Genomic DNA, 27,311 nt, shown 5'->3' with positions numbered 1-27,311 from the left:
CTCCAGTCTATCGGCCACTCTTTTGTTTTTTAAACACTCAGATTTGTTTCATGTTTGTATTTTCAGGATTTTTTTGTATCCCAAGCCTGCTTAAAATTATTTCACGTTTCAGCATTGGTTATTAGGAATAGCAGATTTGGTGGTTTTTCAGTGTTGGAACTACTACATTCCTATCTATGGCAGGTAGGCTCATGGTGTCTTTCTCCTTTCTTTCCTTCACTGTGTTATCAGCGTCAGCTTGGAGTTTTCAACCAACCACGGTCGCTCTTGGTCCCTGCTCCACACCGAGTGTTTGCCTGAGATATGTGCTGGGCCTCACCTCCCCCACAGCACCGTCTACGCCTCTGAGAATTACAGCGGGTGAGAATGTTCTCTGCAAAGCTAACTGAGATGCAAGATTAGAGAAGTGAATTATAGGTGACAGAAGAAAACAGCAAAGCACGCAACCCCGTGTCATCTTTCATTTTTTACTAGCTGAGGACAGCAAGGAAGGAGTGTTCAGGTCTCCCTGACTGCCCAGTAATGAAATTTGAAATATATGGGGCTGCTTCTGTGGTATAATGTTATTTTTCTGATGCTAAAGATAAATTAAAAAAAACAAACCTGTGGACAACATGCTGGTAATTAGAAGAAAAGTTATACCTTGTCAAAGCCACAGAAGTTTTCTTCTTAGTCAGAGGAACCATCAGTTAAAGCCATATTTACATCCTCAAACACCTTTACTCACTTGGAATCCCAATACTGGGCTACAAAGGAAGCACCTACTCTGTACTTCTGCAGATGGAGATGGTTGTTAGTATCACTTTCTGATATCAACCCTTCTCTTTATTAAGTCTGTTCGGCGCTGTTCTGACCATAAAATGAACTGTGACATCTCATTGCATAATACAAATCCCAGGACTCTGTATCCCTCTGTATCCCAAATTCCAGAGCCACTTCAGAGCAGCGGCTATGGCCATGAGAAGAGAGTGTAGTTGAATCTAGTGACCCCCATTTCTATACCATTTCCATAGGAACCTTTGCCCTGGTGTGTGTAGGAAGTGTAGCTCCTGTGGATGACATAAGAATGATGGCTCAGACCACAGCAGGCCAAATCCTCCATGTCCCTCTTCTTACCCCCAAGGGTTTCCACCAAGCAGAGCTCAGTCATACTGAAAGGTTTAATGCAGTATGCAATTTAGGGATATTCACTGTGATGGAAGAGTTGCTATAGCAAAGAAGGTTAAAATCTTTGCCGACTTCCTGAATTCATACAGGGAAAAAAATGGCTGGGTTTTATAATGGAGTAATTAACGTTCATATATTGTACGAAAATATCAAGGGCCATGTCCTTTTTTATTTTCATTTATATTTTCAAAAGCTGCAGTGACTTCACTGCTTCATTTGAGCAGATTTTAGAATTAAAAATTCTCACAAAGCTTCCAGCATAAGTAAACACATCTGCAAAACATACAGTTGCTTAACAACTGTCAGTGTAAAATCTAAGTATTTTTGCTATGTATTTCAGGTGGAACCGAATAACTACTCCCCTTCCCAATGCAGCGTTAACAAGTGACACCAGGATTCGATGGAGACAAACAGGACCAATCCTTGGAAATATGTGGGCAATCGATAATAGTTAGTATTCTTATCCATGATCATGATACATCAGAAGAGTAAATTTTTATATGTTGCTCCAAGTAAAAATATTTTCGAGAATCACAGGTCAAAGGATTTTTGTTTTGTTAAATTCTTTTTCTTGATAACAAGGGCATTTTGAAGCTGGAGGGGAATTCTATCATTTGAAAAGACAATAGCCTAGTAGACTACCCTTTTTTTTTCTTCTAATCGAATGCTTTCCAGGAAAAGATATTGGTGGCAAGGGTTTCATATAACATTTCCTCTGACTGCATAGTTCTAATTACATAAATAGGTACTACCCTGTGCTATTAAGGACACATACTGTGCCAGCCTAAGCAACAGTTACAGTATCTGGGACATATTTTTCCTTCTGGACATAGAAGACCTTCATAAAGAAATGCTGCTACCAAACACTGACAAAACTTTTACGTTGTTTACAATATCTTCAGGAGGAAAGTACCATGTGTTTCATGGAACTATATTTTTCACCTACCTGTTCTTTAAATGGATGTGAAAAACTGGGAAGAGCTTATATTGACTCATCTAATTATAAAATTTAGTGCAGAGCATAACCGGGGCCAGTCTTGAAAGGAAATACTTTAAAGCACAGAAAAAATATTTAGGTACACAGGATAAAATAGATGCTTGGTATGAAATGCAGAAATAAGTATGATTAAAAGGGCTACCTATAAGAAGACGCTAATTTTTTAGCTTTGCTCATTAGCCTTAGATGTTTTGGGACTAAGTAAACTACATCCAGAATTTGTTTTGTTAGATTTCTGAAGTATGTAATTTAAGAATTTACAGTGATGTACAATAGCCTGTGAAGTTTTGTAGTGATTCCTAGTAAGGTTTGATATGAAGCCTCTGAATGGTAGTTACATTTTGCAAAGTTCTTAAAATAGATTACTGCCTAGTTTTGAAAAGAAAATTCTTGAAGCTGCTTGATAATGTAATGCTACAAATGAAATTTTTTCACAAAAAGTAATGAAAATTGTTGTCTTAATCACATTAATGGGAAGTAGCATCATCTTGATATTCTGGATAGAGTATTCATGCTTCTCATTAGAGATGATGATTTACATTGAAAAGAAAGTAAAATGAAGGGAACATTTAGGTGTATATATGCGTAAGATGTCTGTGAGTATCTGCAAAGATGAGGTGCTACCTAACAAAATGCAGACTGTAAGCGTTGGAGATGTTCACAGAAGTTCACAAAAATAAGAGCAAGATAAAATCAATGCAACGATCCAAATTCTTTACAACAGAACAAAACAACAAGATTTTGAAAATGAATGGACAATTCATACTTCTACACTACCTTTGCTTGTACAACTAAGTACAATTCAATCAAAGGATGCTGCATGCTTCACTCTGTACCATCTCAAAAGCAATTTACCAACCATCTGCCTAAAAACTGCCTGCTCTGAAATTTGTTTGAGGTGTAGAACTGTGACATGGGAATCAAGTCTTAAAGATGAACGTGTTTATGATGTTTTATTTGCTTCCTTTGTTAGATACTAGTGGAACTGAAGCTTTGCACTTCAGTATTGTAGGGAAAGACTTATAAATATTGGCACTCAAATTCTTGAAGAGACGAAGATTTTCAAGGATTCAGCACTCTGACTTTTAGCTTCACAACTGTTTCTTATGTGATATAAGTTTTAAATAAAATCTGGAAGCTGGCCATCTTTTAGGAACACTGGAAAACTGCCAATTTTCATAAAGCTTTTTTAATTTCAAAATACATCATTACATCTTTAACCCTTCTACTTTTACCACCCCCTCAAAAAGACCTCGAAAGAGACAAATAAATCAAACAGACAGAACAGAATTTTTGCACCCTGAAAAGTGAGAAAATCTAGAAATCACATGAAGTCTGATGAGGAGTTAGTTACAGGGAGTAGCTAACAGGGATTTAGAGTGCATCTGCCAGGGAGTACTGACACACGGTTATGATGGGCAACATCATAAAACTAAGAGAGGGAATAAGTACTCCTTGTTATAGACATTTTCAAATTGGTAGCTATTTGGACACCATTCCAAAAGTCACAGTGCAAGTGGATAACTCCAAGTAACAGGCATTCTTCAACAGAAAAGATTCATGGTCAAGGCTTGTTTATCATATTGTATTGAAAGAACGTTGCCCACAAGTTATCACTTTGGGCTACACCCAGATCAATGCTTTTCTTTATAGTAGTGCAATGAGATGTCGATTATACTGCAATTTGCTCATCTTTCCATCCTTCATATTTTTCACAAAATATCAACATTGTTGATTAGGAGACATTGGAAGAAGTTTAAGTAAAAGAGTAAAACAAGTCTGGAATATTTTTTAGGGCATATGATTTAGAGTTTTATTCCATTTGAAAGAATCAGTGAAAGTATATGATATTTAATAGTTACTTAAGACATATCAGGGCAGATTCTAATTCCATAAGTCCAGTGAAGTTAAGAATGTGGATTTCAGTGAGAGAAGCAGTGATGCATTTTAAAAATCGACAAGACTGCTATTGGAATGTGCTAATATATATATCGGATTACATCTCTCAAATAAGATGAAGAAAAAGGAAAACCAGAAAATGGTCAATTCATAGCAAATCATCTGATCTTTTTCACAGTCTTAAAAAAATCAGGTACATTAATTAAAACATCACTAGTGTCTCAAGCCACAGATGGACATTACCCATTAAATAATAAATTATCCCTGGCTATCCTTGTCACAGAGCAAAATTCCATTACTCAGTTCTATAGAAGGATAAAATCAAAGGCATTGTATCCTTTTGTAGACCTCTTCCAGCTAGTGTGATCAAGATAAATACAGTAACTGTATGATCAGGTCTGTATACTTTATTGTATTCATTATATTCTGTTTATCACAGAACATAACCCTTCATTTAACTGATTTCTTTTCTCTGCAGTTTATATTGGTCCATCTTGCCTCAAATTCTGCTCAGGGCGAGGACAGTGTACCAGAAACGGCTGCAAGTAAGAGTTATAATTCAGTACTTGTGTTCCATTTCTGTCACATAGTTCACTTGAGGATCTGAAAGTTGAAGTGATTTTCATTTCAGCCCTTGCTTTTTGAGATGACTAAATATAAAACTAGCATAGCCCCCAGAATGCATAAAGCTCACTGGAGAGCTAAAGATCAGTCTTTCTAAACAGCAGCATATTTAATTTTTTTTCTATAATTTTCTTCCGGGAGAGAGTCTAACTTCCAGTTCACCTTAAAATGTGCTACAGAGCACACTGAAATGTCAATGATGCATGTTTTATACTGGGTTTAGAGGTGATTTGGGACTGTATCACTTTTACATTAGATTTTGGGAAAGAACCACAATTTTCATAGTTCTAATATCGCATAGCCTAACAGACCTCAAGGACAGAAGGTCAGCACTCCTCTTTTTCCAAAAGGCTGGCTTGTTAAAAGTGTTCCAGCCAAAAAAGCAAAGATACTTATTCAAAATCAGTAAGTGCATTCAAAATATTGATGCAACTATTTTTCGGTATTAACAGAAGTGTGACCCATGGGGCGTCCTGTTCTGTCCTGTTACTCAATTTCTTGTAATCACATCTCACATGCTAAAGATAAAAGCAAATTCATAATTTTACATATGAACAACTGTAAATTATGTCGGCAATATTTTTGCTCCAAAAATGAATAAAATATTTTCTGTATTGTGTGTTATGTGTAGACTGGTGGTGTGTTCATAACTATGATTTTTTTTAAATTGGAAAAGTAAGTACTAGCTAAAAGAAAGTCATTGGCTATGCAATACCTAAATAAAGTTTAAAGAGGTTCTTGGTTCTTATAGTTGAGAGAGACTTTGTAGGCATCTTCAGGTCATGAACTACTGCAGCCACTGTGTTGGTTTGCCAGCCAACCACAGGAGAAGGGTCATTAATTACAGTGTTCAATCTTCCTCACCTGCAGGTGCGATCCCGGCTTTTCAGGGCCGGCGTGTGAGATGGCATCGCAGACGTTCCCCATGTTCATCTCAGAGAGCTTCGCCAGCTCCCGCCTCTCCTCCTACCACAATTTTTACTCCATCCGGGGGGCTGAAGTCAGCTTCGGCTGTGGGGTCCTGGCCAGCGGCAAAGCCCTGGTCTTCAACAAGGATGGGAGACGCCAGCTCATCACCGCCTTCCTTGACAGCTCCCAGTCCAGGTGAGAGGGAGAGAGCAGCAATGTCGAGCAAAGAAATTGGGAACCCCTCCCCTTCCCGCTACAACCTTGTGTATTATTAAGCCGATTGTTTAGCAGGAGGAAAAGTTTTTTTTAAAAAACTCCTAGTTCCATATTTTAATGGTGATTTCATAGCCTTGCCTTTTTTCCTCCTGCTTTGTAAACAACAGAGCCCAAAACAGACTGGAGGGAAGTTATTGTACAGCTTGGATGGAAAATATGAAATGTTAATATCAAACCTGAGTGTCAAAGCCAAGTGCTAATTAATTATTTATAAGGTTGTGTTTATTTGACAGCTTGTGGCAGCTGATTAGATCCATTCACTATCTCTCCCTCCCCTTCAGTGCCTAATAAATAATTAAATGCTGTAATGATTGGCGTTTTTTAACTATGTGTGCCACATTGCATTACTTGACGGTAAAAACAAATCGCAGGTACAAAACCCCATAACTGATATTTATCAAAATTTGTCTAGATTGAGAAGATCTGAAAACAACGTGGCTAGGGGAAAAAAAAATACAAAAACAACAAAACCCCAAAAACCACTATATATATGGTAGCCTATAAATATTTGTGTAATTCTGACCCAGGTTCCTGCAGTTCACACTACGCCTGGGCAGCAAGTCAGTGCTGAGTACCTGCAAAGCACCCGACCAGCCCGGGGAAGGGGTGCTGCTGCACTACTCCTACGACAATGGGATCACCTGGAAACTACTGGAACACTATTCTTATCTCAACTACCACGAGCCAAGGTATATCCATAAATATTACGAGGAGTGTTATCTACATGCAGTTAATGCTGGTAGTGGTAGTCACTGCAATGCGGAGAGTAAGTACCTCTGCCCACATGGTGTGGGAGTGAGTGGAGGGAAGATCTTTTACTGCACACTGAATTTACTACTTTTCCTTAAAATTTTGCAGTTGTTCTGGGCACTTTCCATTTTTGCCTGCTTCTATAAAAGTGAATACATGGATTTAACGGCGTCTGAGTCTCAGGTGATGTGACAGAACAAGCTGAGGCAGTGCAGATGAGCAGGAAGAAATGTACTTATGGGAAATAGGGGCATGACTCTTCCCAAGGAAGCAGCAACTTGTAAAGATAAATTAACATAAATTATTTGTAGCTTTGAAGCCATAGATACCTTCACTACACCATCCTCTGGATTAGGAGTTTGCAGGCAGCGCAGTACAGCTGAGACAAAATCTGACCACGAGGGTGTCTCCGGGTCAGCAGGGAAATTGTGCCCGCTCCCATTACAAAGGGGATTACCCGACTTTGTGCCTGTGGGCTGGACTCGGTGCCCTGGGAGGTCCTGCCAGTGACCATGCCTGGGAATTGTGCAAATCACCAAGAAATTGAACAAAGAGCTCATCTCGTCTATCAGCACCTGTGTTTGGTGTCAGATTAGAGAGGAAGGTACCTCATGTATTTAGAACAGAAAGTATTATTTACTGGTATATTTGTGACACCATCCCTCAATTTTAATAAAGCACATGCAAAATCAGGAGTGTCCACAAGCACACCTGTCCCACAAACCCAGAACAATGTGGGCTGGCTCTGTGCAAACCCACTCAAACCTGGAAGCATCCACCTTCATGGGTTGCTGCAGCAGAACCCATGAATCCCGATGAAAGGAGATGCTCTGCGAGGGGGCACACGAGAGGCAGAGCCCATGGTGGAATCGCGGGTCATGTCCCAGCTGGCCCATTCCTGCCCGAGGGTGGCTTTGCCCTGTGGCCACTTCTCTACCCCCCCACCCAGTTCCAGGATAATGCCTGAGTCAACCCCAGGGGTGGGACTATAGATATGTCTGCAAGTCACTTCAGCTACATATAACTTTCATTATTTATATATATTGACCTCAGATCAGCACATTAAAAAAAATAAAATAGAGTTCCTCATCTTGTTAATAACTGAATACAAAATTATAATATACAAAAAGTGTTTAAGAATATTCTCATGGAAAAAAACTTGTAACGTTAAATATATTTCCTTGGAGCTATAATATATACTCAAAAAACTCTCTACAAAATAGCTGTATTTGGTAGAAGTATACTGCATGTGGGCTTTAATTTCTGAAGTTTTAAATGTTTCCAAAGGATACAGCCTACAAACTGGAATGCTTATGAGCCTTCTTCAAAATTTTCTTTCCTGTCCTTTATTATAGTCACATATATATTTTATATGGCCCTGTTTCTAATTCTTAGAGTCAAGATTACAGCTGTAGGAATTATATTTCCCTAAAGGTTTTTAATATATAGCACTATGAAATTTTTATAACAAAAAGGAAGATGCACATTCTGGTGACTGATCTTAATGAAGTTTAAGATATAAATGTAGTAAATTATATTGATGCCAGAGACCTTTTTGCTTTTTGAGATGAAGTATGAAACATTTAATTTCTGTTGTTCTGACAGGGCAAAGAGTAAAGCACAACATACACAGGTTAGAAAGGTTTTGCCATGAGATATGAATACTCCACTCTGGGTAAATAGAAAAATGATAGACATACAAACCTGAAGATAGTGCTGGCAATAATTATGATGAAGAACATGAAGAAAGCTTCACCTTCTCATATTATGTTGTCTGAAAATATCAGCTTTTTTGGTAACATAGATGGACTGCTGCAAAGTTTGGCAATCAATCTGTATCCAGAAATTTAATTAATCTTCAGTCATACAAAAAATAATTACACATTTAATGTTCTGCTGAAAAGGTGCATTTAATCTGCTAACATTTGACAGCTGCATTTTTCTTCTGAGCAGAACAGCGGTGGCTTTTCAATATTAGGTATGCGCATAGCTTGAAAGAATGAGATCAGACCAAAGGTCTCCCAGCTGGTTTTTAAGAAATCTAATGGTAGCTGGTAATGTTAGTAGGAACACTTTTCTTTTCAGCAGCAGAAAAGTCATTAACAAGAATCTCCCTCCCTCTCCATCTATCTCCAGCAAATCAAAGCCAGACAGGAGAAGCTGTTATAACTGGAGATGTAGTCAGGTTCTGCATACTAACATATGGCCATATACGGAGGTTTGCACTAGTGTTTTTAAATTGTGTTTGCTTAATCCCTTGGGATGAGAAATTTATTTTAACATGCGTTAAATATTTTAACATCTGATAGGTGTGTAAGTGGTGTATGTCATGATTTAGGATTTTCTGTAAATTACTGTCAGTGAGAATTAGTGTCCATATGGGTGAGCTTATAAGAGTTAAGAGTAAAAAGGGAAGATGCAGGCATCAGAGACAGCCACCAGCAGAGAATTATGTCCAGGATTATAACAGAACATTAGCTCTCACAAGCGTCAAATGCTTCACGGCGTACGCTGGATGCAGTGCTCCTCCTAGGCAGGCTACCAGCTTTCCTCAGGTTCACCCTACTGAACCATGGAAGACAAAACTATGGGTGCCTTTTAGCATCAGCAGTGATTTAGTGTCATTTGTGCCTTTAAAAATTGACCCAAAAAGTCATGGAGTTGCTGCTCATTAGGGAACCCTTGGTAGAAAGAAAGTCCTTGTAGTTGATTCATGGGGAGTAATGGGGCTTGGTCTTTCTCTTAGAAGGGTATGAAGTCATTCAAGCATGTTTGAGCAGCAAAAGAAATGTATCCACCACACATAAAGTGTGCGCACTGCTGGTCCCTTGCCATGGGGACACAGCAGCCATCACCTCAGGCTGTCCCTTGATGCTGCTCTCTCCAGCCTACAACGGCAGAAAGCAGCTCCTAGAAATGCCAGCCAGGACTTTTTGAGTGCTTCCCACTTGTTCAGCCAAGCCATTTATTTTTTTCTTGCTAATGGGTTAATGTATTCTTCTTTAAAATCAATGTGACATTCAACAGCAGTATTATAAATTTACTCTTTACAAGGACAGTTTAGCAAGTCATTTTTAAGAGTGTTGTTTTGCACTGAGTGCTGCAGGCACAAGACTGTTTCACACACACAAAACAAAACATTGCAACAGGCAGATTGATGCCAATTAATCACCAAAAAACTTGGTGCCAAAGTATAAAATGATGTTTCCAGTTTAACTGATTTGTCATTTTATCCACACTTCCTCTAAGAGAGAAAGAAAAATATCAGCTACATGTTGAGCTTGCTGAAAACTCTTTTGCCAACAAGTAATTGTATATCAATGGAGACGAATGTGCCTGTTGCCAGCCTGTTTCACAGCTCACGTGCGTTGCACGGGGCACCATGGTCCTGGTGATTTATGGAGCTTTCAGGAAGGTGTCGTTGCTGTGGCAATTAATGCATGCTCCCTGCTGCTGTATACGATAATTGCTCCTGGAAATTAGATATTACTCTTAATTTTCTTTGCAGTTTGTCAATTATAGGTTTGTTGACATAGCTGCCATGACAAATCAGGTGACCTTGCATACCAGGAGAAGCGCCTGGGACTCACCTCCAGTTGCATCTCTATGCAACTACAGAGAACAAAAGTGTGTGCCATCACGCTGTCTGACAAGATGAACCTTTTCCCCTTTGAACGTGGCAATTTAGAGGGATGGGTTCTTCTAGGACAAGAGCAACACAGGCATGACATCAGCGCTGTGCAGAAACAAGCACAGATTTTAAGAAGATGCATCTCTTCAGATCAGGATAAAATCCACTGAGTCTGAGAAAGTGGAGCTGGAAGTTATAAATCTTTGTCAGCTGATTATCCCTTTGGAAGTCTAAGCCCCTGGCCTACAGCTGGGTTTCAGCTGGGAGGGCATTCATGTTTCTTCTGGCAAGCAAGAGCAACTGTAAAATTTACAGAGACCTCCACAGCAGCAGCAAAATTTACAAAATTAGTGGGTTTTGCACATGGCTGTCTTTCAATAAATACACTGACTACCCAGAGAACTAACGATTCCCCTCTCCCTGTCACTGGTACAAGATATAACAGTAGATGCTAAGGTATTTGTGGACTGAAGTTAACTCATGATTTTTAGGGTCAATAAAAAAAAAAACAACCTAAAATACATTCCCATGGAATTATTACAAACAGCAAAACTTTCAATAATAATTTTGTTCTGTTTTCCAGAATAATTTCAGTGGAGCTGCCTGAAGATGCAAGACAGATTGGCATTCAGTTCAGATGGTGGCAACCGTATCACTCTTCTCAAGGCGAAGATGTGTGGGCGATCGATGAAATCATCATGACCTCTGTGCTTTTCAATAGCATCAGTCTGGACTTCACCAACCTAGTTGAAGTCACACAGTCTCTGGGGTTCTACCTGGGAAATGTTCAGCCCTACTGTGGACATGACTGGACTCTTTGGTGAGAAACACAAATTAATTTCTGTTCTACTTTTTTGTTTTCTTTGTCTATTCACCCTGCTAAGAACGGAATGATGTCTGCAAATGAGTCTTTCTGGCAGCTATTCAGAGTAATTGTGTCTCATCCTCACATTATGGACAAAAATACAGTTGCTAATCTAATTGCAATTAGCAGTAAGTTTTTACACCCCATTGCACAGAGATTTATGTTTGATGTGAACCTTGAATGTACCATTCTTTCCCCATAAAATATTTAAAGAATATTCTAATAGAGACAAATTAGAAAATTTTCATAATCTTCACTTAAAATCCAGTCAGGTTAACATGGGTATACAGGTTATGAAATAATCTGTTAAATACATAGTCTGAATATTTTGTAAGTGGTGTTCAGATCTGTTTATATGGCCATTAGATTACTCTCCAGAAAGGAAAGGTGGTAGAATGTTGATAGAATGACATTAGTCATTTGTAGTTATTTTGTCTGGTATTGTATCCATTTAGTCATTTACACTGTGATCAGCATTATGGTGTATTGCAATTATGCCTCAAATGTGTTGTGTATTTAGAAACAAAAGCAAGAAAACATCACCTGCCCCAAAGTAAAAAAGGCAAGAAAACAAAAAGTGAAAAACAAAGAGAAAGAAAATGCTGTTAGGATCATGTAAAAATAAGCTTTTTTTGTAAAAACGTTAACCTGCTTCACAAAAATTAACTTCTGGAGTACATAAGTGTAACATTGGGAATTAATACAAGGGAAGCTCTATTTAATCTCTATGTTTTGATTAAAACTAAATAACAGTTTCATGCTAGTCTGATCAACATATAAACCCAGTATGGCTTTAATTGGCACAGATATATTTATTTGGAGAAAGTAAAACCACAGTAATTATAGAAAACCTCAAGAAAATATAAATAATTTTAGTGTCCCCATGGGCACTCAGAGAAACACTGTTGGAATTTTATTAACAAGTATCTCTGAGCAATCTGATTTGACTTTCTGATCATCTGTCAAACTAAAAGGAGTTGGCTTAGCAGTAGGAACAACACCGAATGTGTTCTAGCGGTGATAATGAGGCAGTAGAAGCACCATTAACCACTTTAATAAGGACAAGGAAAGTACTCGCTGCTCATTAAAATGAAACAACATGTTAAGGCTCAAACTGTTTGCATCTTCTTCATCAAAGAGTTAGAATGAAAGCTCTTTAATGACATTGTTTTCCCTCTGTTCTTGTAAGACCAGTTTATCATGGGGAGGGGGGTAGGTTATTTGAGATAGCAGAGATTCCTCTGTTTTCCTCCTATGATTCTAAATCAGAATCAAAATAATAAACACCAAGCTAAATTCTCCATCCCATATATTGTCTAGGATTTGTAGTGCTCAGTCATAGTGGAAATGTTGAACTTTCCATGTATCAAATAATCAAAGCCTTTGAAATATTTCCTTGCTATTTATGTATAAGTATTTTTCATTATCACTGGAAGACATGAAGTCTATCCTTCACTGACCTTGTTTCTCTCAAGGGAAATTTTTAAACTTACACAAAGTCTGTACAAATGGCTGCTAGTTAAATTAATTACTGTTGGCTTTTCCCAGCTGTGAGTCCATTTGGTTCTCATTTTCTAACTCATGACTTTCTATGAGCAGAGTTTGCAGTAGCACTGACACCATCCTCTTGAGAAAAGTCTGACAACTGCTTTTTCATTAGTAGAACTATGGTAAATACACTATAAATCATTTCACAGGGTGTCATCCCAAGGCCCATTTTCACTGAATTGCCTTTAATTGTCTATTAGGCCTCCGTTTCTGCCTCAGAATCTGAAATATTTATCCCTAAAGTCGGGGAAAACTGACAAGGGGGGTTTTATTTTTGTTGAAGAAGGAGGTTGCTCTTTCCAATATCTGACTACATTTAGAAAAGAAAGGTTTGTTGATATACATCTGTTTTGAGCAAAAGTGATTTTTGTGTGGTTTGTAATAGTCTATATCTGGAACAGTCACTTGATTTGATTGTAATCATCAACATTTTGTTTCAGATTGGTTCTTAGACTTTATTACAGCAAGTGTATCAGGTATACTGAAAGGACTCCTGAACGCTTTTTAAATGAAGTGTTTGATGATGTATGTTAATTCATCACTTCTCCAAAACACTCATACACAGGCAAGGTTTTGACCCAAATGCTTCCGGACTGTTACAGAATATTTACAGCCATTTGCTGAAATGCATTTAAGTATTGATAAGGATACTAAAACTTTTTTTTTTTTTTTTTTTTTTAAATATTCATCTGGACACAAATAAAATACCCTTATATAAATAAACTGTCTTCAGTCAGATTATGACATTTTGATTTAATTCAATGTAACAGACAATAGAGTGTCCCACTGTCCCTGGAGCAGCCTGAGGGAAGACTGTAAATCAGGCTTGTAATGAATTATCCTTATGGAGCAATATATTACAGTTGCCCTCCATCAGCTTGATAGTTTACCTGTGTTTATAAAATGTTTTGTCTTTTAGATTAATTATTACTCTGTAACATGCAGAAAGTTTCTTTCAGGTAATTGACTTAATTAAATATATTAACACATTTAGAAATTATTTAATGAAGTAGGTATGATGTGATATAAGAAGACATAAACATCTCCTGCCTTTGATGGAAGCAGAGCTGGTGCTGGCATGAGCATTTGGCCATCATGTCAATATTCTCGGTCAATACAACTTTACAAAATCAGCTGCATCTGTGTGGCTTTTCAGTTTTCCTGAAAGTACCGGCCTTGAAAATGTGGTAACTCTGGGGATCCCAGAGCAGTTTGGAGCAGCACAGATTGGCTGACATTGGCTGTGATATCATTCCCAGAAGTACCAATTAGTTGGCAGTGCTTGAAGGGAGAGCGATTGTTCTGAGGGCACCTATGGGTATTGTGTTCCTGCGCCTCCGCAGGTCTAATTATATACACACTAGAAACCAACTCACAGCTACATATTTATACAAAAATGTAGCCTTTGCGTTCTCATTTCTGAAGATTTTTTTAGTTAATTATTGTTATGCCAGGGACATTAGTCTGTCTTTTACAAAATCCGGAAATGCATTCCAGCTGCGTGGCTCCCAGAACAAAGAAAGAACACATTTGGTATTCCAGCAGAAGAGCTTACCCCTAACTACGTACACAGGAGAGCTGGAAAGCATAGAAGTGGCAAGTAAGGTGGAGCCCGCACCTTTAATGCTCCCCTTGTTCAGCTGGAGGCCATCTGTGGATAATAAAGGAGTTTGTGAACCTATAATGTGATTTCCTCCCCTTAAAAGAGCTCCTTATGGAGCACCGCAGATTGTCTTCATCTCTTCACTAGCTTCCTTTTCACATTTCTTTAATATTAATTTTAAAGAGCTATTATGACTTTAAAAGAATGCTTACTTAATGCACTGTGTACAATATCCAGGGGCTAAGTTATTACATGAAAATGAATACTAAAGTGTTTTAATCATGACCTGAATGTCACCAGTAAAAAAAGATCAGAGTTTAAGATTTATTTTTTTTTTCTAATTTTACACCAGTAATATTGAAAAGAGGGATTTTTTGTGGAGACAGAGAGAAAATGAAACGTTTAATTCTTTGCACCTACACTGAGCACTAGTCCTTTGCTTTTCTTCCATCACTTTAGGGAAGACAGCTTCTGGGCAGATGCTTCATCAAATTCTTTAGTTTCAACTCCTTCATTCTGTTCAAATGAGCTTTAGATAACTGTGATGTGTTGTTCCCAGGTTTATTTGTGCAATGTCAAATAATTTTCTAAATTATTGCTACATATAACTTTCAGCTGATTATGCTGCACGTGCCTGACTGATACCTGAAGAGCCTCATTGTACTGGCACAGATTTCCCAAGAAGCTTTCAGTAAAACTTTAATTTCCCACATCAGCCATGAAATTTCAGGCTGCATTGTAGAAATTAAAACTATGTCAGACCAAGTCAGCTTTAACTTTTAAATTTGCAGGTTTCTGTCATTTTGAAAAGTAGAAGATAAAGTTTGGAAGAAAAATAAATTCGGGCATTATCCAAACAAATTCTTCCGAGATGCATGCAGTTCTAATGATGAAGCCACAAACCATAGGTTGCCAGCTGGACCGCTGACAAGTGTACATTATACCCTCTGCTCAACTTAAAATTATCCTTCCCATTGAGAAGAAAAACACTGACAACACTGACTGAAAAAGTGAACAGTTGACATACAGTTTTCCAAGGCAACTCACTGCCTTCTGGTCCAGTTGTCCATGACAGTGCCCCAGCAGTGAAGGGAATGTCCATCCACAGTAGGTTCACAGTGCTGATAGATGTAGACAGAGTAGTTTCGTATGGTACCATGAGTTGGATCATCTTTTAGGAAGTGAAGTCACAGAGAGCAAGTTCAGAGAGTAAAAAGGAGCTTGGATCTTAACTTGAGTCAAGTAACAGCAAGTTTGAGAAATGTCAGCTTTCAGTAATTTCTTCTAAAGCTTTAAGGTAGGATGCTGACATTTATGGCTTAACTGCTCTCTGGAAAGAACACTATAGAAAACAGTGTGGGTCAGTGAATTAATTTACAAGAGTGTTAAGCAATGCTGACTTGTATTCCTAGTCCTCACACTGACTTTGCCGTGACCTTGAATTTTACAGGGGTAGAAGCTAATATGTTTTATTGTATGGTATTGAAAGATTAAGATTTCTTATTTAAGTTGATAAACTGTAACTTGACCATAAGAGCAACCTTGAACTAGATTATTCTCTTCATCACCACTGTACTGAATGTTGCTTTTTATTTTTGCATAATGATTTGCAGCGATTTTATTTAAAAAGATGCAATTCCTATCCTAAATTGTTCGCATCTAAGAATAGTCTTAGAAAATGTTGAAGCTGAAAGAACTACAGTACTTCTGAAGACACTAACTAAACATCTCAAGCTAAGGAGAGGGAAATGATTTTCATTCTATGTGAACTTTCTTTAAAACATTCTGTTTTGAAGGCTAGTGTGCAGGATTCAAAGTTTAAGTTGTTATTACTTCCTCCTTATACCTCTCTTGCATTTGTTTATTTTGTTGTTGGTTGTTTTTTTTTTTCCTTTTGAATAGTGCATAGAAGAAAAAAATGCATTTAAATTGGAATAACCTTGTAATTTCAAACTATATATTGTGTTACCATGTATGTGATAAGTGGGTACTTTGTATCATATATAAGACTTGGTGTGTTCAAAACATTAATAGTGACAAAATTATTTTCTCCAATCCACTAGATAATATAACTCTTATATCAGTACATCCTGCAGAACAGAAGCTGAGAATAGTCAATATTAATTCTGAAACACGGTCAAAAGTCAGTGAATGTATTATATACAGAATCACTTGAAAAATCAATGGAATGAATATTAAAATATTCTAATAAGAATATTTTAAACTAAATGCAGTGTATCTTTACTGTCCAGTGTTTGAAATTACAGCTTGTTACTGTGACGTGACCTTAGGCAATGGACACTCCTGAGGAATGAACTTTCTTTTTGTTGTTCTTTCTGTGTGTTACCATTCACTTGATCCTAACTTGATCCTTTATACAGAGAGCATAGAGTAAGAACTAACAGAATAATTCAGCATTTCACACTCTGGGATACTTCAAGGCCTTCCTGGTAATTTGCAGAAGTAGCAACAGAAAGATGCTTCTGTGCATGGTTTCATCCCATGTGCCAACCTCCAGAATAAAGAGGCATCACTGTATTTAACCCAGAACCATTCATAATGTTCCCTTCTGAATTATTTTGGGGATGGATCCTGATTCTTTCCTTACATTTCTCAGTTTTACAGGAGATTCGAAGTTAGCTTCTAGCATGCGCTATGTGGAGACGCAGTCTATGCAGATCGGAGCTTCGTATATGATACAGTTCAACTTGGTGATGGGTTGCGGTCAGGTGTTTACTCCTCATATGGACAACCAGGTGAAACTGGACTACTCCACCAACCATGGCCTCACGTGGCATCTTGTTCAGGAGGTGAGGCTGGCAGCGAGGACCTTTGTCTTCCATAAGCTCTGATTATACAAAGATCATCTGAAATATACTTGTGGCATTGAACAGAGGAGGATGTTTCCTCATTCCTCTTTCTATAAAGAAATTCTTAGTTGGAATCAGTCAAAATGGCTAGTAGAAGTATTTAAACTGTTTTTTGTGATATTTGGAAGAAAGGTATCTGAGACCCTGAAACACAAAATTGTGACAGGAATGGACCAAGTCTGAGAAAAGAACTGGGGCACAGTTAGAGCTGCAGAGTAATGGCTGAGATCTTTCCTGCGCTATTGCTTTGTTTCTCAAAGCAAAATGCATCTACTGTTTCCTGGCATTTAAATGGATAGAAATTCTTTCTGCCCTTGTGCGCAGCCATTTCGTAAATGGAAAGCGCATTCCTTTGGGGGATTGTAATGTAGAGCCTTTCATCTCCCATCCCTGGTTCAAACATGGTCCAGGGCCGTAATGACCGGCTGTTTCCCTGTCTCTGCTAGAAGTGCAAATAGCAGTGTTGGCTGCTATTTCCCCATGTGGCTCAGCCCTGTCTCCGCACAAATGCGAATAGCACATTTGGCCATAATTTTTGCTTTTGTTTTCCCTCTTAGATGGCAAGCTGGACTTCCCCTGGCCTCAGGGTGAGTTAACCAAGGTCTTTCGGCTGCCTCTGAGCAGATTCAGAGGGTGTCAGGGAACTTGTCCTGGTGCCTTTTCACTGCCTGCTCTGTAGGTTCACAGAGGCATTTGAACATCCAGTCCCCCATCTTCTATGAGCTTTGAAAGTGTTGTCCTCTTACCTTTTGCCATGTTGTGTTTCGCCACGCTTACTTTGGTGGGCAGAGTAGAGAAATGGCAGTAACTGAATTTTTAAACTTTGCAAATCCAAGAAATGCTTTCTTACCTTAAACAGAATTCAGGGGAAAGCTATGAATACTGTATGTCAAACAATGTTCATGTCTTTTATACCTAGCAGGCATCATCATGGTGTCCAAGAATAGCTCCTAGCGGTGGGTGTTTGGGGTTTGTCCTTGCCATCAATGGAAGATCGGTTGCCTTCAGATTTTAGTGCTCCTTTCCTTTCTCAGTGGAGCTGAGTTCAGAGAGAACTTGCAGCCAAATCATTTTTCTCACACCAGCCATGTTGCTGTGATAAAAGACTAATAGAGAAGGCTATTTGTAGTATATTTCAAGGATGTAATCTGGCGAATACACAAAACGCTAATTAATTAAAATGTTTGAAAGTTTTGTTTGCTTCGCACGCACTGATCAGATCCTATTTCATAAGATCTTTTAGGGGAGATGAATCAATGAAAAATGTTTGAAAACTGCTGGAAAGGAAATTAAGCCCTTAGAAAATCTACTGGAAAAAACCCAAAAATCTGAATAAGCCATCAGATTTTCATTTAATACTCTGAGATATTTGAGCAATAAATTTCTCTGTAAAACAATATATAACTATTACTAGATAATTTAACTATATTAATATTCTTAATTGTTTTAACTACTGTAGAGTATCAATGCTTTATTATTAGTTTCATAGCAGTCAAAGTATGCTACTTGCATAGTCAAGAGTCTGTCCCAAAGGTCCCCCTTTTGCCTGACACTCCACATGGGGATGAGCACAACAACGAACAGCGAAAGACTCTCGGAGAGGTGGGGATGGTCAGGAGGAGCTGTTCTGGGGCAGTAGTGGCAGAAATGACTCTCTGAATGGGTAGCTAGAAAAGGAACCCAAGGTTGGTAATAATATTCAAGCGCTTTTCTAATTCCTCATCAAAACCACAGCACAAAAGTTTTGGGTGCTGTTCTAGCAATATATAAATAAATGAATGGAAGATTGCAGAAAAATGGAGTAACATGGGAAGGGTAGGTCTAGCAAACTGTAAGAGGCTGGGGAAATAGAGGGAAATAGAATGTGTTTATATTTAATATAAAGTTGTGATAATGATCAGGTTTTCTGAAAAGAGAAAATAAAATTTTGGTAATAGACCTCTTTAGGAATCTGAGTTAAATACAGGAAGAATCATAGAAGCAGGAAGGAGGAATTTACACCATTGGCTGTAGGTGTTGAAGTTAATACAGCTGCAGAGCATGGTGATGGCTTCTGGAGGCAACGTCAGTAGACCACATTTGGGTGCTCCCACATGGCTCTGGCCGTTCTTACTGCTGCTCCCCTCTGCAGATGGAGGGAGTGGGGGAGCCAGCATCCCCAGACCTCACAAGTAGTTCTCTGACTGGTATCACGGTCTTGAGGTCACTTTTGTAGACTTGTTCCTCGGTGGCCTTGTAAATTTACTCCATAGTCAGTGCTAGATGCTGGGTTGAGAACAGTAAAAAAATGAGCTAGACATCCTCATGGAGGAAAACAAAAAATTACTGTCAGTAATGCCAAATACACCTCTTTAAATGAGTCATATGGTTTTCTCGTATCCTGAATTGTACTACTGTTAGTTTTCTGAGACATTTTTTGGATCATGCTAAGATTTTTCTGCTTCTGAGTCTTTTACTACAACATTCGGACCCAGACAAGCTCCTAGTCCTGTGAATGTTTAACCCTCGTTTCTGTTCCCAATTCTGCCTCAACATTAAATCTGGTTTTGAAACATTTTACTTCAAGGAATGTCTTCCCAGTATGCCAAGCTGTCAGGAATTTACATCAGCAAGTATTTACCACTCCAGTGAATTTACTCAGTGGAGGAGAATCACAGTCCTTTTACCACAGAAGACATGGTGAGCATTTCTTTCTTCCTTTTTTTTTTTCTTTGTTTTTTGGGTGCAGATAGTTCATCCACTTTGATAATGCTATGACAGAGATCAAGTTCTCTATAGATCATACTCAAGTTGCTGGGTGGGAGGTGCCAGGGTCTGACCTAGTTGCAGGCATTTAATATAAAATGCCTTCCTTATATAATTAGAGAGTGAAATGTTGATGAAATCACCAGAAACTATTGTTTAGGATTGTTTTTAATACAAACTGTGACTCTTCTAATAAAGTTCAACCTTTTCAAAAATAGTGGTGCTTGTTTGTAAATGCCCCACTGGAGGAAGGCTTTATTTGGATTGTTAATTTTTATTTTGTACATTCCTTATTGTTTACATCTTCAGACCAAAGCCTTGTATAAACAATAACTAATGATTCATTTCTGGGAATTTTTTACCTCTTGCTTCTTTTTATAGCATGTCTTCAAAAATAACATTCTCTTCTGCAAAAAACAGCAACAAAAATTATCAGAAAACCTTACCCTATTCATCTTACTGTAATCAAACTTATTTTGCCTGCCCTAATATTTTTTTTATTTAGCTAGATGATTTCTTCCATTATTTATTTCAAACATTTAATAAACATTTTGACATTTATTATAACAGTATTACACAAATAAAAAGTTGTCATAAATCTCAATAATCTTAAGGGCTTCCTTCATTTGAGAATTAAATTATTCCAATTAGAGTTACACCTTGCTTATGTTTGACCTGAATCCATCACAGCAATTGCAATGAGAGCTTGCTCAGATTAAGTTATCATTTTCCCTGTCCATTGTTTTTCTGCACTCTCCACAGTCTCAAAACAACCTATTTCTATCAACCACCCCATGGTGATACCTTCTTTCATCATTCTGGCCATTTTTACTGTACAGACAATATTCAGAATTTCATATTTCCAGGCAAAACATCAGGGGCAAATATTGAATTCTTAAAGTGTATCAGATCAGATAATACCAAATGGCACAAGTAAGTCTATGAATAGCTGCTTTGTAGTTATATTATAATGTACTAAATCTTACATGCCATTATGTATCACCAGCTGTAAAAACCTGTGGCTCGCGTAGGCACTTAGGAGTCTAAAAAGTGTCTACAATCTTGCAGGATATACTCCAAAGTAGGCTGTTATTTTTAGATCTGCTTATAAGATATATACTGTACTCAAAGTTATTATTATACACTGCATAGTTGTTATTAATACCAATGTTGTGTGCTTTTTTTCTTTAGGAGCTAATAGTTTTCCTCAGCATATGAGGTGACAGAATCAAATAATTCCATTTTAATTTAGTAGACGATGGGGGGAAATTATGATGAAATAATAGCTGGGTTCCTATTTTATGCTGCACACAAATCATAAATATTTCACACTCTATCTTGTATCTGAAGGGATTCCTGTCTGTTAGCAGAATTTTGTTTGTAATTAAGGTACAAATTACCACTGAACATTACTTTGCTCTTCATTGCTTTTTCAGTACGACTGTGTTGTGCTGCTGAGTAATCAGGGTGAAGAGGAAGGATGGCTGCATGTTCCCCACCAAAACTATCCCGCACACTAGACGTATCATCTCAGCCACTTTCCCTCTTTTTTCGCCTCCTTTCCACTGGCAAGGAGCAGATTGAGGGCTCAGTTGCTCCTTTGGGTCAAGATTGGGAGGGGATTTTTTTCGCATTTTTAAAGTACACATTCTAACAGACGGCAAGTTTCTGCCTTTACAAACCTGGGGGTTACAAGTGAACATTTGATGCGCACATCTCCTCCACCATCCCAGCCACACAGAGGATATCATCCCGGGGGCCTGGGGGCAAACATGGTCTGTAGGGCTCCTCTTCTTTGGGGCACCCTCCCTCCCTCTCCTCTCCCTTCCCCACCCACACTCCGCTGCACCAACCACCCATGGGTGGAAACTTAGTAACGGCTGGGAAAACCAGTGCAGAGGGCGAGAGGCAGGTCTTCTGCCTTCCCAAAACCAGGGTGAGGGGAAGGGGGCTCTGGGGCTCTTCCTTCTGGCTCAGCCCCACAAGACAAAGGCTGCCAAACACACAGCCTGCCTTGTGCTCACTGCTCGGGGAAACAAACCACCTAAACGAGGACTCGGGACTGGGGCCTGAGGTCTGGGTTAGCCTTGCTCTGGCCCTCGGTAGCCCCAACATGCCCTCCCACCATTGCAAAGCCCCGTGAGGATGGCCAGAGCTTTTATCCCTGCACGCACAGCACTTTGCTGAGGGTTTGCACCTTTGGTAGCATCAGGCTGCATTACTGTGCTCATGCAGCCAGAAAACTGTTCATAACAGCACCTATCTCTCCTGTAAAACTTTCTGGGTGTGCTGGTATTTCTGCACATCTGTAGACGTTCTGCATCTGGCAAGCATGAGTATACAAGATCCCTGTGTTTTCCCAGATTTGGGGTGTTAGGAAATCTGCTGCAACAGTGAGACTTGTATTGGAGAAATGAAATGTATGCACCTGCTTGCTGAAATTGTATTGTACTTGAACTGAACATTTCTAACACTGATGAAAATTAATTTCAGTTTTATGGGAGGCATTTACATATGAACAGGCCTTAATGAGATACAAGCAGCTGTCAGTTGCTGACTTCATAAACAAATCAACACCTAATGACTGAATGAGAGTTTCAGGATAATTGGGTAAATGTAATTATGGTAACTCAGAAGGTAGCAAATATAATTTTATCAGCTACAAATTTGCATTAGATCGTTAGGTTTTTTAATATCAGGAGAGAAGACAATAATTTTATTTTAAATCACATATCTGAAAAAATTTATAACAGAAAGAACATCATTTCACTCGCAGTACATCTGGGACTCACCATGATTTCCTTGTGCTTATGTAAAATGTCACACAGCAACAGTGACTTTTATTTGACATCAACCTGACTTAGATATAATGTCATCAGAAAGCCAGATTGCCTTCCAGTAACATCAAAAAACCTGGGAAGAAATACGAGGAACTGGGGAGGTTTATTTTGCTTGTAATAAAATGCTTTCATAACTCCTCGATACTGCACTTCCCATTTGAATAGGTGTCCAAATGGTGACTGTCCAGAAAGCCAGTATTTTATCACTGAGAATGCAGCTGACACTCAGCTCCTTATTCTCTTTTCTTAATTAACATGGCTTTTTAAAATTGTTGATTACCATTTTTAACAGCATAATCCTCTTAAGCTGTTGTTACCTTGAGGTGCAGAGCAGCCTTGGAAAGCTTTCAAAAACAGTGAGAAGGACTGGCTTTTCAGCAGCATTGCTTTTGCAATTGCAAATTCATCCTAACACACGTTTCCCCTCACCCGCAGAGGAATCTGAATCTGTGAGAGTTTTTGCTGCCAGCAGCCATGTGATGGTGGCCCCGCAGCCCCCTGCAACCTCCCTGCTGGGTGGGAAGGCGAGGGCAGCCCCTTGCCCTGCTGCAGCTTGGGGGCTGTGGGATTCCCAAAGCTGTCCCCAGGGCAGAGCTCTCTTTGTCTATAGCTAAAAATAACCCTGCCTGGGTGTGGATGTGGCTTCCTGGGGATCGTTCCCAGCCGTCTGGCTGATGCACACACCTCCATTTCAGCCGCATGTTCATCTTCAGGCGGCAAAGCGACTCCTCCCTTCCTCCCCTCCCCTTAAATAAGAGAAACAAGTCTCCTGTGATCACTGCATCCCTCTGGGGGGCCTTCTAAGTAACAAGCAGAGCTGAGCTCACCCTTAACGTGATGTGCGGCCAACATCCGAGACCCGAGAAGGAAGATGGAGCCGCCCCAGCAGTGTGTGGCTCTGTGCCCTGCACCTTGCAGGGTGGCAGTCCCCTGCGGCACGGGGCAGCTCCCTGGAGCAGGAGTGAAGCTATGAGCTTGTCCAGGGAAACATTTTGCTCAGGTGAAACCCACGCGAGTCCCAGCACAGGCTGCTGGCCCTGCTGTCAGTTCCGCACCGTGTGGTACAGGCCCAGCCCTGGGAACAGCCCCACAGCAGTGCTGCACGGGGGGTCTTCTCAGCTGGGCTTCAGGTGCGGCTCTCCCCTGGGCGCAGAGGTGTACCTTGTCATTACCATGGGTTGGCTCTCCCCACTGTTTGTGTGGGGCAGGTGTGAGCCTGTTGCCCCAAAATCAGCTGTGATGCACCCTACATTTTTTGGGGGACGTTTTCACCCAGCTGCGGCCGGCGAGTGGCTGGGGAAAGGCCATGGACCCCACACCAAGCAGCACCAGGAACTGTGCTCGGGGCACCACCACTTATTGGGCACCAAGAGACTTCCACAGGATGTACAAATTGTCCTTTATCACTGTAAATCCCCCCCACTTTGCTGTAAATGCCCCTCGGACTGCAGTCACCCTCCCCATCTCTACCCACAGGCCTTCACTAATGAAAACCAGAGCAGTCCAGCCACAATGCTCTCTTTCCTGTCACCCGGGCAAACAACACAATTTTATTGTGCTGGGAGGTCATGGGGTTTTTTCGCCTGCTATAAAACCTTTCTTTGGTTTCACTATTATTTTCCTCAGTGCACATGAGAGTTAACACCAGTCATTACCATTTTTCTGAAGCACACGGTCTCTGTCAGGGCTCTCTGCAGTGCTGTTGATGCTCTGTAGCGAACATGAACAACACCGACGTGCTGTGCTGGCTTCAGAGCACTTAGAAAATCAACAGTAAATAATTATGGTGAATATGGACTGTCCATTGCGCCTATGCAAGCTCAGGAAGTCCTTCGTGTGCAGATTACTGGCATTGTGCACTTTTAATGGATAATTCATAGCTCTTGTAATGTAACCCATCAATACATTATATCCTGAGGGAGTATTTAATCGGCAGATCTGCCCCCACAGATTAGCTCTGCATGCTGTAGAAATACAGTATTTTCAATATCAAGCAGGTACTTAAAACATACATGGGTCATTTCAATTAAAAATCAAGCCCTTAGGCAGCTTTACTTGTTTTTAAAAAATTAAAAATTGCTGTTCTAAAAATTTCTCCAAGCTTGTACTAAAATAATCTTTGTATGCTTGTAGTATGCAACTGGATGGTTAACTGTTTTGCTGTACTGTCCATTCTAGCTGCATAGGCCACCTCTATATATTTTTTCACTTCCATTCATGCAAGCAGGTGGCTCAGCCACCTTTGCAATATTCATTTTAACAGATCATTCTACATAATTAATTTTTTTGGCTGGGGGAGGGGTTTTTTTAATAAATTAAAGTAACAGCATTATATCCCATGCCATCATACTGTAGCCATATGGCTGAGAAACAAGCTAGGAAAGGAGATCCCACTTCTTGTAGCAACCTCCTGTTTCTCATCCTCAGCCCACCCAGTCAGCCCTTGGCCAGGCACAGGTCTGTCACAGTTTAATGTCCGATTTTTAATTCTCTGTGGTCAGCCTTGCTTTCCCTGTCCATCCTCTCCACAGCTCTGTGACGCAGCCTCAGCACCCATGTTGTCTCTACCACGCCTTTATTCCCAGGCCCGTCATGCAGCCAGCACAGCCACCTTTTGCTCCAGCACAATGAATGATTTCCTATCTTTGTTTCACTTCATGTGCAATATTTTTTCTTAATCTCATTCTGGCACACGCATGGAGTGGAGGGTCCTTGCACCCACCATCTGGGAGCTGCTGCTGGCCAATGCCTGCAACCTGTTGGATGTGCACGGGTCAGCAGGGCAGCTTGGAAAGGCTCAGTGGTGACAAAAATTACTCTTCTCATGATTCAGTTTCTGCTCTGGCCTTGTTTTTTGCGGGTTGTGGATGTCAGGCTGGGTTTGGCTAGCAGGAGTCACTCAGCATGGAAAATGTTGATATCACATTGGACAATCTCCTAGAGGGCCAACATCAAGCACTTTTTTAAAAGATAATGTTACCTGACTCCACTATAATAAAGAAAAATAAAGCTGTTGAAGAGAAGCTATTTAACTAGAAAGGAGAAACTACAGCAAGGTTTTCTGCTTGAAGATTATTAAAAATATCCAGAGCTTAGTTATATATAGGCAAGTAATCAAATCCAATGATTCCCTACCACAAACCTTGGGTGTGATGGATTTTGTCTGAGTAGTTGGCCAAGAGCAAGCTATCTGCAATGTGGAAAAAAATAGGTGCTATGAAACAGGATCTTTGTTAAAAACTGGTGATTGTAATGTCACCAGCCATATGTAAGGAAAATCTAGTTTAGAATCATCCTGACAAAAAGAAATTTCTGTATCCAATAAAAATCAGTCAACTATTGTTGAACAGAAATAGCCAGTATTCAAAGGGGAGAAATGCTTACACTCAACATTAATTTCAGAGATTTTTTTTTATAATAAATATCAGAAGAAAGCTTTTTACACAACTTATAGCATGTTAACTGTAACCAAAAATATAAAAATCAAAGTCATGCCCTAGATCCATCTTTCTAGTTTTGCATCCTGTCACCCTCACAGAATGGCACGCAATAAAAATCTGTTAATATTCATTGATAGGTTTATCGTACAATAATGCACAAAGTCCATGTAACACCTCTGCAGCCTTCCTCAGAAGTGTCATTAGTGACTGGAAAGTCCATTATATAGCCCTGTGAAGCAAGTGGCATCATCTAGAAAGTTCATTTACAAAAATCTGTCTTTAGTTGTGTCAGTCTTTGCAGGCTGGCTGTGACTGTGATATCAACTTACTTTATTTTTTATAGTTGAATTTTATCTTTTTTTCCTACAGTTCTCTAAAGAATTGCAAATTAAAGCATTGTTATTGGTTTTAAGGTCCAGTGCCACACGTTTCCGCTGGAGTCAGTGCTACTACACAGCCCAAGATGAATGGGCCTTAGACAACATCTACATCGGACAGCAGTGTCCCAACATGTGCAGCGGACACGGCTGGTGCGACCATGGCGTGTGCAGGTATAAAGCATTTGCCAGTTCTTATTAAAAATGCTCTCCTGATACTTCAGGTGTCCTATCATTTGCATACTTTTTCCTTTTTTTTTTTTTTTTGCTGTTGTTCTTATTTTTAAATTAAACATTAAAAATAAAAGCATTATGGGGGCTTAGACCATTCAAGCAACATTAACAGCAGGTTGCTCCACACATCTCTGTGTGCATGCAGATCCAGGCATTGGAATAGCTTTCAGTGGCACAGGGCTGCCCTGCTGCAGGTGTCCTGGTGGCCCCTCCAGCCCTTTGCAGAACCCCAGGGACCAGCTCTGTGCCAGAGCTGTTTCACTGGGTCAGAAAGACTCCAGGGACCAGCTCAGCACTGCTTGGCAGCTGTTGTCAAATTGGGTGCAATGCCAAGGGCACAGACTACTGCCTGCCAGCTTCAAACTTTCTGGACAATACAGGGGTTTTATTAGAAATAAGATACAGCTTTTTTCCATTATCCAATTATTCTATTTTTTTTCCAGGACCCAAAATTCCAATCTCAGAATGATTTTTTATTTCACATGTAATTTTAAAAGGTCAATGTGCTGCCTTAAGTAATTGTCAGCATCAAATAA

The 27,311-nt window shown here is 39.5% G+C and overlaps 1 protein-coding gene across 2 annotated transcripts in view; it reads left to right on the top strand.

The window, feature by feature from the left end:
- Positions 1-27,311, top strand: part of RELN (reelin) — a 297,263-nt gene that overhangs the window by 192,052 nt on the left and 77,900 nt on the right. For both annotated transcript variants that reach the window (XM_075738184.1, XM_075738246.1), the window contains exons 15-23: positions 232-360; positions 1,508-1,617; positions 4,542-4,608; positions 5,558-5,791; positions 6,400-6,561; positions 10,837-11,073; positions 16,887-17,079; positions 19,706-19,818; positions 26,578-26,715. In XM_075738184.1, the coding sequence (XP_075594299.1) occupies positions 232-360; positions 1,508-1,617; positions 4,542-4,608; positions 5,558-5,791; positions 6,400-6,561; positions 10,837-11,073; positions 16,887-17,079; positions 19,706-19,818; positions 26,578-26,715 (1,383 nt within the window). The remainder of the gene's footprint in view (positions 1-231; positions 361-1,507; positions 1,618-4,541; positions 4,609-5,557; positions 5,792-6,399; positions 6,562-10,836; positions 11,074-16,886; positions 17,080-19,705; positions 19,819-26,577; positions 26,716-27,311) is intronic.

Source organism: Balearica regulorum, chromosome 1 (genome assembly GCF_011004875.1).
Source record: "Balearica regulorum gibbericeps isolate bBalReg1 chromosome 1, bBalReg1.pri, whole genome shotgun sequence".
Taxonomy (NCBI): domain Eukaryota; kingdom Metazoa; phylum Chordata; class Aves; order Gruiformes; family Gruidae; genus Balearica; species Balearica regulorum.
Note: the sequence above shows the minus strand (reverse complement) of the source record. Positions and strands in the feature narration are given on the sequence as shown.